At 50.7% G+C, this 12,416-nt stretch overlaps 1 protein-coding gene across 7 annotated transcripts in view; it reads right to left on the reverse strand.

Moving 5' to 3' along the window:
* Positions 1–12,052, reverse strand: part of TMEM184C (transmembrane protein 184C) — a 15,727-nt gene extending 3,675 nt beyond the window's left edge. Inside the window, exons 1-10 of one of the 7 annotated variants that reach the window (XM_076067433.1) lie at positions 11,639–11,668; positions 11,458–11,551; positions 5,139–5,395; positions 3,602–3,732; positions 3,085–3,121; positions 2,656–2,861; positions 1,718–1,792; positions 1,344–1,437; positions 792–904; positions 182–275 (exon numbers count right to left, since the gene is read on the reverse strand). In XM_076067433.1, the coding sequence (XP_075923548.1) occupies positions 182–275; positions 792–904; positions 1,344–1,437; positions 1,718–1,792; positions 2,656–2,861; positions 3,085–3,121; positions 3,602–3,732; positions 5,139–5,255 (867 nt within the window). In that variant the 5' untranslated portion in view covers positions 5,256–5,395; positions 11,458–11,551; positions 11,639–11,668. Of the gene's footprint in view, positions 1–181; positions 276–791; positions 905–1,343; positions 1,438–1,717; positions 1,793–2,655; positions 2,862–3,084; positions 3,122–3,601; positions 3,733–5,138; positions 5,396–8,817; positions 9,482–9,505; positions 9,871–11,457; positions 11,740–11,968 lie in introns of those variants that run through there. The other 6 variants (XM_076067435.1, XM_076067434.1, XM_076067432.1 and 3 more) reach the window with 6 other exon arrangements.
* Positions 12,053–12,416: the final 364 nt, after the last annotated feature.

Here is a 12,416-nt window from a genome sequence, read left to right on the forward strand (position 1 = left end):
AGACTTGTCTCCCATAGCCAACCCGCCACCTACAACCACCATACTGACAGCCCTGGGGTCTTTTTCACTCGAGCGGTGGTAAAAGAGTGTTGTGTTTTTTTTATTCGTTGGTTTTACTGCCGCGGATGTTTTGTTTTATTTCATCGTTGAAAACTTCACACGGTCACGTCGTCATCCTGACCTGGAGCCCGGTGGCTAAAGCCTCCACGCTGTTCCAGCCCAGAGTGCCCGAAATCACCTGCAGCTTCACCAGGGCTGCGATCAGCACCGCTTGCCTGCACGTATACACACACACACACATGATATCATCGTCATCTTGCGATCCTGGGATGTTGGTATTAATTAGTCGTCCAAAAGTTCCACAAAGTACGTCTATGTATGTTGAACGTCTTTCGCACCATACGTAGCCAACCGTGCTAATCGGAGGCGCGGGGGTAGGACAGGAAACTAAACGCAAAAAGCAGTTCTTAAGAAATTAGTTTTCAATCGAGATTTAATAGTGCATAGCTCCAGTGGCTTCCTAATATCGTTCAAGGTGGAGCCGGGCAAAGGTTACACGCTTTCGCCAGCGCTGCGTGCGAGCGCACACCGCGCCGCCGCTTCTCTGCTCGTGGGCGAGCGTTTGTGCAGAGTGACGAAGCGGAACGAACAATGAAAAAACGAAATCGAAAATCTCGCAAGACTCTAGCTCGCGAAGCGAGTGTGCTCGGATACGCCAGGCCATGCCTGTGGAGTGACCCGCGGGACAGCGGAGCTCTCTCCGGCCCCGCACCTTCGTGCGCGACGCTCACCAGAAAGACACAAACACGACGGTCTTCACGCACAGGAACTTCCCCACTGGCTGGATCGGTTGCAGCTCCTCCCGCAGGGTGCGGTAGAAGAGGATGAGGCAGTACATGGCAAACTGTGGAGCCGTGCGCACAAAGACAAAGACTGTTAGCGAGCGCCTATGAAGGCCCGAGGTGGGTGGCCAGCACAACGACCTGCCATCTTTGTCTCCCAAGTGCTGATATTTACACACCGCACCAGGTACTCATTTATGGCCGAGTCAACTTAGGGGAGGCCCAGGACCGGTTCAGATATTCATCACTGATGTTGGTTGTGAGCGGGATTCGAACACGTATAGGCGGGTTCGTAGCTAAGTGCGCTAATTGCTACACTGCCACTCCCCACATACACACATGCACACGCACACACAATTAAATTCAGAAAAAACAACTGCACGTACATGCGCACGTGCGTACAACTGAAGAAGCACACACCCCCGCCGCGTAAAGAGCGATCAGACGACGAGCTCGGCGCCCTGCGCGTCTCCCATCACTCGCGCTGTCCGCGGGACTCACGATCTGGGAGATGTTGTTGATGATGACGAGGTAACTCCACACGTTGTGGAAGCTGAAGTTGCCCTCTCCGTACACCTTCAGCAGCTCGGAGATTCTAGAGTGAGGCGAGAAGACAAAACCCGCACGCAAGTAAAAACAAGGGCACCCAAAATCAACTTCCACACTCGCTCAAAATGCTCTCTTTAAGAATCATCCCATGGAGATTGTGGTTCCCGACCACTCGTAAGATTCATCGTAACTTTACGAAGCGCAATGTCGCGACCCGAGTTAGGTTAAGCCGATCTTACGACCCGGCTACGATGCCCGTCTGGCACCAGTTCATTTACTGCGATGGCCACTGTGGGCACCAGAGGGCCCCCGTGTGTGAAGCTTACAAGGCCACGACGGTGGTGAGCGGTCTGATGACCGTGTACTGCAGCACGCCCAGCTTACAGCGGAACAGCATCACCCTGCACGGGGAAGGGGCAGTGAGAGATAGGGCAAAGGGGCAGAAGTCAAACTCTTGCAGCGGTGGATCGACAAGCAGGCTGTACGTGTACACATCGGCATTGCCGTTGTTACACCCTCACGACTGGTGACGAGCCCACATGGCTTCAACGTCATCTCATCGCTTAATATTTACACGAGGCCTCCCGCGCAGTAAATTTTGAGCGACCCCGCGGCAGGGGACTCCCGGGTGGCACCTGTCCCGGAGAGGCGCGAGGTGAACGTGGCACCGCACCAGCAAGTGGCCGTTGATCTTCCAGTAGGGGGGCGATGTTGCTTTGTGGCTTTCGGAATTAAGTCAATTGCGATCGATGTATCAAACTTGGAACCCGCAACGCGGGTACACTGCAAGCCTCCAGCAGAGGGGGGCATTTAAATGGCCGCGCACCTCCGATTAGCGCGGTTGGATACGTACGGCGCTAAATAAGTTCCACGTACGTACGCACGTAAATGTCCTGTCGGCAAGCGAGCGAAAGAGCGAACGAACGAGCACGGGCGGGCGATCGTCCAATCGCTCGCCCGAGGGGGGGGCGACTCACTTGCCCATGGGTGACTCACTGATCCATGGGTGACTCACTTGCCCATGGGTGACTCACTGATCCATGGGTGACTCACTGATCCATGGGTGACTCACTCTCCCGAGGTGGGTGAATCACTCTCCCGAGGGGGGTGACTCACTCGCCCATGGGGGGTGACTCACTCGCCCATGGGGGGACACTAACTCACCCATGGGCGACTCACTTGCCCATGGGTGACTCACCCATGGGTGACTCACTCGCCCGAAGGGGGTGACTCACTTGCCCGAGGGGGTGGGGGGGGCACTCACTCGCCCATGGGCCACGCTGGGAAGCAGCAGAGTGGCGGCCAGTGGCGCACGGGCTCCTTGGCAGCGAGCGTGCGCGCCAGGTCGGGCTGGCTGCCCGAGAGGTAGTTGAGCAGGAAGACCATGAAGTTGTAGATGACGTAGGCCTCGTAGCACTCGCGGCACGTGTTCAGGTAGATGGCGATGGGAGGGAACTTGAGCGCGAACCACTGCGTCGCACCGCACACGCAGGCCCACGTGCGCACAAACGTCAAGATCCTCCCCCCGTGCAGCCTACGCAGGCTGTTGGGGCGAGTGCTGTTAGCGAGCGCCTATGAAGGCCGCAACCAGGGGGTTGGGTGGCCGGCGCCACGCCCCAGAACAAAGACAAAGATCCCCCGTAAAGCCTTTAACGGACTGTTCGCGCAAGTGCTGTACATGTGTCTCACTCACGCTGTCTAAGCTGTAGATAGGAACCATCCACAGGATCCTGAATGGAGAGAGGAAACACGAGTAACACAATTAGGCGCAATCACGGGTGTAATGAGCCATCAATTAATCGATCAGGATACACGCATCGCATTGTGTGCATAAGAATGTATTATTTATGGGTTGTGCAAATAGTGCGCACATCTTACATTTAGACTATTGGATCGAACCAGACGGAACTTATCAGATAATGCAAATGAGAAGGTATGATCAAGACAAAGAAATAATCAAATTGTGAATAGAATCATGGCCCTATTCATTGTAACTCAAACGGCGTACGCACGAAAACCCCACAATTACACCCCAACTCGTGTGCTGGCCTTCATAGCCAGTCTGTGAAAACTTCACGGGAGATTTGTCTTTGTACACGAGCGACCATGTGAGCGTGAGCGTGTGCGAGTGAGCGCACTTGTATGTTGATGGGCACGCATGTGCGAGCGAGTGTGCATGCGTGTGAGCGAGCATGAGTGAGCGAGCGTGCCTGATGATGGGCTTCTGCAGCTCGGGCTGCGTGTAGTGCACCAGGTGCTGCAGGATCCCCCAGAGCGAGATGGGGATCGTGAGGAAGACGAAGATCCCCGCGATGAACCACGCCTGAGTTTGCGCTTTGATCTGCGGATATGCACACCAATTAGTCTGCAAAATTAAACGCACGCAATTTAAAGTTCGTTCAAATCCTCTACTTTTTTTATTTTGCCCAACCTTAGCTCTGTTCTGCAACTGGTGTCACATTACGAGACGAAGAATCCAATTGGACCTCTCAAAGAACAACGCAATTCCCCCATGTTAGAGAACGGCCTATGGAAGTGGATATGACAGAACTACATCAGAGATTCCTTGGAAGTATCCTCTGGCCTACACAGGGGCAGCATTTTCCCAAAAACAAAATTCATTGAACCTATAACCTGAATGTAAAAATGTTATCTCATTTGTATATACGGTAGAACAAAAAAATCCACACTCCCAATAACCCACGAATTATAAAATATGCGTGGCCCCCAAGGTTCGTGGTAGTAATCCCCTAATCCATTAAAGTAGAGACGTTGAAATCTCCTTCTTCTTCTTTGGTTATTTCGGTAAAGTCACGTAGAATGAGAATAAAATAATAAATTGATAAAATAAAATAACACAATAATATTCTCACGACGTTTCGGCCACAACACAAGCGGCCTTCATCAGGTGAAGGGGGCGAGACTGTCTGGTAGGACAGCGCTGGAGTGAGAGAGCCACGTTCAGATCACGGCTTTTAAGCTGTGTGAGAGGAACAAAGAGCCTTAGAGTCGCGGCATCTCTTCAGAAAGGTGAGAGACTCGATTAGTTGAGCCTTCTTATCCCGAAGTCTGTTGAATGATCTTAAGGATGTGTGGAATCCCTCCCCAATGATTCATGAATCATTGCAGTCACGAAAGCTTTAAATCGAAATTTAACCGCCACACATCCTTAAGATCATTCAACAGACTTCGGGATAAGAAGGCTCAACTAATCGAGTCTCTCACCTTTCTGAAGAGATGCCGCGACTCTAAGGCTCTTTGTTCCTCTCACACAGCTTAAAAGCCGTGATCTGAACGTGGCTCTCTCACTCCAGCGCTGTCCTACCAGACAGTCTCGCCCCCTTCACCTGATGAAGGCCGCTTGTGTTGTGGCCGAAACGTCGTGAGAATATTATTGTGTTATTTTATTTTATCAATTTATTATTTTATTCTCATTCTACGTGACTTTACCGAAAGAACCAAAGAAGATGAATCATTGCAGTCACGAAAGCTTTAAAACGTTGAAATCTGTTTTACCACGGAATTTTTGTACCCCTTTTAGGAGCGGCTGATTCGTCCTGTAATCTGCCGTGCACCACAATGGCACGAAATATTTTCCCGCGGATTACTTTTTTTTTTGCCACGTCCCGCCAAGTAAAGGGTGCCACAGGCAGGTGCCCCCCACGTCACCACATTTTTCGGATTTCTGCTCGAATGTCCGTCAATCGTAACCAGAGCTTCAGCCAGGTCACGCTCACGCAGACTCACCTCCGCACGCTGCAGCTCCCACACGCACAGCGGCAGTGCCACTAGCAGCAGCATCACGTACATGGTGACCACCAGCGGACGGATCCAGCGCCGCCAGTTGGCGCACGTGCACACCATCGTGGCGAGCGGGCAGGCGGGCGGGCAGCAATAATCACCTCCACAGCTCGGGAGTAGAGGCGGCCGCCTTCATTAAATGTGACCGTCGCTTAGTCGGCAAATCCCTGAGGTCGGTCGAGGCGAGCAGAATTTACCGTCACCTGTAGAAAATGTCAGAACGCGCACGAGTGGGATGCTGCCGTGGCATAACGGTTCGCACACTGGACATGTAATCAGAGGTCGCTGGTTAAATGCGATCGTGCGGCAACGGCAGTTGAAACATTTGACGGGTTTTTTTTCCTGCCCCCATCCTCACCTGTCCACTCGAGAGGTATAAATGGACACTCCACACAACAGGACCAATATTTTACAACACAATCGTGCAAGGTTCTAGTTAGCCTTTACTTTTACCACCCATTCCTGTGTTTATGGACATCACGCGTCAGTTGTTAAATAAGATGTTCACTCACCTAGCCAGGTGCTCAATTTGTGCTCATTATTTGTACTTTATTTGTACCTTATTTTTACTTTATTTTTACCTTATTTTAGAAAACGACTACCACGAGTGGCTGAAAATCAAGCATGATAATGACTGCAACGACCCTACCAGAGACCGAAGCATGGTTGGCTGTGATGAGACGAAACTAACAAGTCTGTACGAAGACGCAGACTGAGATAGGTTAGCACATTATAAGGTCCTGCAGCGCACCAAGAGAGACCAACAATGGTAATTGGCTGTACATTATTAAAAAGATTGATGGAGTTCACCGATTGGATTAGCTGACTTTTTGGGGAGTAGAAATTACTGGGCACCCCCTATACCGACATTTAATAACTAAAGAGCGGAATAGATCACTGCTATAGCCAACTAGATTTAAGATAATGGCTGTAATAAAATTTCTGACTAAATTAACGCTGCCAAACTTCTAATTGGAGACCCACGGATTCAGTAGTGGCCACTTTTAAGGTGGAGGATGGCTTTCGTGTGACGAGGCATCACATGCCAACTCGTGACGCTGATGTTAACAGTCCAGTGGCAGCTACTCCCAACCATGTGACTGCAGAGGCTTGCGGAGTTTGCAGGCTTGCGTAACTTCGGATAAGAGCTACGCTTTATAGGTTGACCTCGCCGGAGGTCAACCCTCGTGAGAGAGGGCCCTTGTAACCAAGGAGTGGATTATAGAGGGTGTGTGCCTGTCAAGTCATGAGTGTTTGACACTTTATACGAGCGTCCTTGCTACTGTTAGGCACACGCCAAGATCTCCCTTGATGTTTTTTTTTTAATTTTCAATGGGCTCTCACCTGATTTTAAATACTCTCAATGTGCCCACATTCTAAGTGTATAAAATAGCATGTTCCTTTAGAGCCGGAGACTATTACAAACATTCCCTGTCGGTGATGAAATGTCTTTTTTGCAATACTGTGTCGGGAGTGGTGCGTGCACAAGCGCAAAGAACAAACAATATCAACAGAATCATTTATGACACTACCCTAAGGAATAAAAAAAATATATAGTGTACGACGCTTTCTTTGCGTAGCAGATGCAAAGGCCAGAGAGACTGAGTGATTCGTGGTTTTAGACTGCACTAGACACAACGGTGGCAAATTATATGAAAAAATATATTTTAATTTTACCAGGTAAGGCCCACTGAGCTATATAGCTCTTTTTCAGAAGCGATCTGGCAACAAATGATAGCTCAACGACGTGGCTTATCATGTGGAAATTTACAGCAGCAAAATAGTCTTAACGCGTGTTTCTGAATGTGGAGAAAAAAACCGGAGGTCCCGGAGATAAATCCACGCGACCACGGGGAGAGAAACACGCAAACCCCAAATATACAGCAGCAGGCATTAGGGTTGGGATCGAACCCACGCCCTCCTGTATACCAGGCGAGGTAGTTAACATCTCAGCCATCGTGCCGCCCATATCTCAACCGATGTATGAAACCAGTCCTGCCCTCCCCACCTACCTTTACCAACCTGCGCTGACTGACCGGCGTGGTGAAGTATATATTAATGTTAAGTTCCAGTAAACGTGCAACGTTAGGCCAACGATGGTATGTGGTTGGAGACGTTGGCACAATGTTGGCTAGACATTCCATGTGTACTGGGTTGATGTTACGGGTGATATTATTTATTGGATATTCGTTTTCCATGGGAGTTGTTTGGCCATACTTCACCGCAATGATAAATAGCTCTTAACCACCCCACCCCTACTACCACTTACCTACCATTATATAACCCCCACCACTGCCCCATGCATGCCAAGACTCACGGTTTTTCACTATGTTGAGTGTCTCACCTGTACCCGATTACAGGTACATCGTGGATTCACAATAGCTTCGCATCAGTGGTGACGACATGCAGAGTACTGCATATTCTTACACGGATATCCTGTTCATCAAAATAATGAATCACTGCCATCAAGAGCGTGATTGATGCCTGTAATCAATGTACGGCCGTGTGTGCGAGAGACTGCGAATCGGCTGTGGCCAACGTCCTGCACCCAATCGATTGTACTGCCTGTACAAGCCCGTCCGTCACACCTCGGTTAAGCCAGGCAGCGTTGAGCCTGGACAGTGCTTGGATTGTGGGGTGACCACCATGCCATCATTAAAGAGCTGCTGCAGTCGAACGCAAGAGGAAGCCGAATGCTGGGCAGCAGAGGGCAGTGCGACACGTTCTATTGGACTTTTCCGTGCTGCCACGGCAAGTTTGAAAACTAATTTATTTTAGGATTTTCGTGTCTGGTGTTTGATTGTCTGTCTCTCCCACCCCACCGCGCGCCGCCTGTTATCACGGTTGGCGACGTACGGTGCTAAAGAAGTTTCAACGCACACCGCAAACATTCACCAAGACGCACTGACCAGCGTGGTGAAGTATGGTCAAATCGCCGCACACGACCCGCACGGTGCGTGGCGAGGGACTCATCCAGCAGTGGATTAAAGGGTTGCGCATCTGTGGATGGAGGGCTACGATTGTCGCCACTGTAATGATACCACTCCCGACGTTCCACAATATTGTACTCTTGTTACTTTAACGAATCTGTAAAATGATTAAGTTGTTGGTATTGTTGACGTATGCCCGTCATTGAGGGTTATGGCAAGGACGGATGCACCTCCGATTAGGACGGTTGGCTACGTACGGTGCGAAAGAAGTTTCAACATCAAATCGCACGAGCCTACAGGATCGTGTCAACAGATTAGCACGGTTGGCTACGTACGGTGCGAAAGAAGTTTCAACATCAAATCGCACGAGCCTACAGGATCGTGTCAACAGATATAGCTTGGCAGTCGACAAGATCCGGTTTCATAACCGGACATTTCACGCTCACCACCATCATCACGATTATCATTAACCACTGCCATGATCATCATCATCATCACCACTACCTTCAGCACCGCAAAAATCACCGTCACAATCGCTATCACCACTCACAACATCACCATAATCAGCGGCATAATCATCACTGCCAGCATCGCATCATCATCACCATCATCCCAACCATCATCGCCACTGCCTTCACGCAAAAATCACCGCCATCATCATTAAAATCACCGTCACAATCGCTATAATCACTCACATCATCACCATCATCAGCGACGTAATCATCAGTGCCGACATCCCAGCATGATCACCATCATTAAAATCACCGTCACAATCGCTATCATCACTCACATCATCAGCGACATAATCATCAGTGCCGACATCCCAGCATGATCACCATCATCCACACCATCATCACCGCCATCATTAAAATCAATCACCGTCACAATCGCTATCATCACGCACATCATCACCATCATCAGCGACATAATCATCAGTGCCGACATCCCAGCATGATCACCATCATCCACACCACCATCATCATTAAAATCACCGTCACAATCGCTATCATCACTCACATCATCACCATCATCAGCGACGTAATCATCAGTGCCGACATCCCAGCATGATCACCATCATCCACACCATCATTACCGCCATCATCATCATCATAATCAATCACCGTCACAATCGCTATCATGACTCACATCATCACCATCATCAGCGACGTAATCATCAGTGCCGACATCCCAGCATGATCACCATCACTGCCGCAATAATCACGTCAGCCGGCGAGCGCTCAACGATACAGTACATGGTACAGTACAGCACAACACGTTAACCAAAGACAATGATCCCCCCCCGTATAGCCTTAACAGACTGTCGGGGCAAGTGCTGTAGCAGCACCGATGAAGGCCGGCACTGTGTGGGGGTGTGGTCGTCACCACGCCCGGCCGCCTTTGTCTCCCCGAGTGGCGATGTTTTACTCCACACCGGCGCACTGGGCACGGTGCTACGAGTCGACCAACGTTGACCACGCCGGGCATCTTTCCTGGGCCCTCGCCACTGGCGGAAGATGTCTCGGGGTGCTCACCAGCTGACTGACCTCAGTCAGCCAGGCAAAGACAAAGATCCCCCGTGTAGCCTTCACACACTGTTAGGGGCAAGTTGCTGTGAGTGAGCAGCTGTGAAGGCCGGCACGGCGCTCACGAGGTGGGAGGGGGGGGGGGGTGTGGCCAGCCCCACAAAGACACAATCACAACACGTGCAGTCCCATCACAACACGTGCAGTCCCATCACAACCCGCACGGGGAAGACAGCCGCAACGGCAGCAAGAGGAACAGCAGTGGGAACCAGTACCAACAACAGTAGTAGGAATAGTACCAACAGCAGTAGGAATAGTACCAACAGCAGTGGGAATAGTACCAACAGTAGTAGGAATAGTACCAACAGCAGTAGGAATAGTACCAACAGCAGTAGGAATAGTACCAAGAGCAGTGGGAATAGTACCAACAGCTGTGGGAATAGTACCAACAGTAGTAGGAATAGTACCAAGAGCAGTGGGAATAGTACCAACAGCAGTGGGAATAGTACCAACAGCAGTAGGAATAGTACCAAGAGCAGTGGGAATAGTCCCAACAGCAGTAGGAATAGTCCCAACAGCGGTAGGAATAGTACCAACAGCGGTAGGAATAGTCCCAACAGCGGTAGGAATAGTACCAACAGCAGTAGGAATAGTACCAAGAGCAGTGGGAATAGTACCAACAGCAGTGGGAATAGTACCAACAGTAGTAGGAATAGTACCAACAGCAGTGGGAATAGTACCAACAGCAGTAGGAACAATCCCAACAGCAGTGGGAATAGTACCAACAGCAGTGGGAATAGTCCCAACAGCAGTAGGAATAGTACCAACAACAGTAGGAATAGTCCCAACAGCAGTTGGAAGTCACAACAGTAGTATGAATACTTCCAACAGTAGTAGGAAGTCACAACAACAGTAGGAATAGTCACAACAGTAGTAGGAATAGTACCAACAACAGTAGGAATAGTACCAACAGCAGTAGGAATAGTATCAACAACAGTAGGAATAGTACCAACAGCAGTAGGAATAGTACCAACAACAGTAGGAATAGTACCAACAACAGTAGGAATAGTTCCAACAGTAGTAGGAATAGTATCAACAGTAGTAGGAATAGTACCAAGAGCAGTAGGAATAGTCCCAACAGCAGTTAGAATAGTCACAACAGTAGTAGGAATAGTCCCAACAGCAGTTGGAATAGTCCCAACAGCAGTAGGAATAGTCCCATCAGCAGTAGGAATAGTACCAACAGCAGTAGGAACACTCCCATCAGCAGTAGGAATAGTCCCATCAGCAGTAGGAATAGTACCAACAGCAGTGGGAATAGTACCAACAGCAGTAGGAATAGTCCCATCAGCAGTAGGAATAGTCCCAACAGCAGTAGGAATAGTACCAACAGCAGTAGGAACAATCCCATCAGCAGTAGGAATAGTCCCAACAGCAGTAGGAACAATCCCATCAGCAGTGTGAACAATCCCATCAGCAGTAGGAACAATCCCATCAGCAGTGTGAACAATCCCATCAGCAGTAGGAACAATCCCATCAGCAGTGTGAATAGTACCAACAGCAGTAGGAATAGTACCAACAGCAGCAGGAACAATCCCATTAGCAGTAGGAATAGTCCCAACAGCAGTGGGAACAATCCCATCAGCAGTAGGAACAATCCCATCAGCAGTGTGAATAGTACCAACAGCAGTAGGAATAGTCCCAACAGAAGGACAGCAGTAGGTAACGGTACCAACAGCAGTAGGTGCAGTACCGGTACCAACAGCAGCAGGAGTAGTCCGGCGGTATCAGTAGCAGCAGTCATAGTAGTACCTGTAGCAGTAGGTGCAGTACCGGTATCAGCAGCAGCAGGGTTAGTACCTGTGGTTATGAGGGGTATCAGTATGAGTATCGGTATGAGTAGTACCTGTGGTATGAGTCTGAGTAGTACCTGTAGTATGAGTAGTACCTGTAGTAGTATGAGTGCTATATGTAGTAGTATGAGTCTTAGTACCTGTAGTATGAGTACTATATGTAGTAGTATTTGTGTGGTTTGAGGCTCAGCAGTGGTGGCTGAGCCGTCGCGTGCTGAAGCTGTCACCGGAAGTGGCCGCGCGGCTTCCGCGTCACCGGAAGTGATTTGCCCGTTCGAAGTTTTCGCGCGCCCCCGAATCGTCGCCGGCGTCGCTCCCCTGTCAGTCGCTCCCCCCACAGTCGCTCCCCCCACAGTCGCTCCCCCCACAGTCGCTCCCCCCACAGTCGCTCTCCCCACAGTCGTTACCCTCTCAGTCTCCCCTCAGTCGCTCTCCCCACAGTCGTTACCCTCTAATCTCACAGTCGTTACCTTCTCAGTCGCTCCCTCACAGACGCCCATTTGACGCCCCGTGTGCCCTCGTCGTCGTCGTCCTCGCTACTCTCACTGTCAGCCCACCGCCGGGCGATGGGCCTCTGTCGATAGGGGCAGCCGCGGCAGTCGTCTGGCCACGCTCCTCCGCCAGGCCGCCCGGCCCGAGCGCGCCGCTGACGTTTTGGTAGCCCTGGCCCGGGAATTTGTAGGACTCTGGTTGTCGTGTGCCCCACAACCGGTGCCGCTTGTGCCCCACAACCGGTGCCGCGCGTGCGTGCGTGCGCGCGCCACAACCGCAGCGCCACCGCTCCTCCCCCTCATTCCTCTCCCAGCTCGCTGCTCAGCAGCTGACGCCGCGGGGTTTTCCGCCGCTGCGGTTTTTGATGCTTGCCAGTGAGAAAGTTTCCCGTTCCAGCTGTCGTCTCTTTGTGCTCGGCCCTCGCAA

Source organism: Petromyzon marinus, chromosome 16 (genome assembly GCF_048934315.1).
Source record: "Petromyzon marinus isolate PM22_M1 ecotype Great Lakes invasive population chromosome 16, UKy_Petmar_22M1.pri1.0, whole genome shotgun sequence".
In the NCBI taxonomy this organism is placed as follows: domain Eukaryota; kingdom Metazoa; phylum Chordata; class Hyperoartia; order Petromyzontiformes; family Petromyzontidae; genus Petromyzon; species Petromyzon marinus.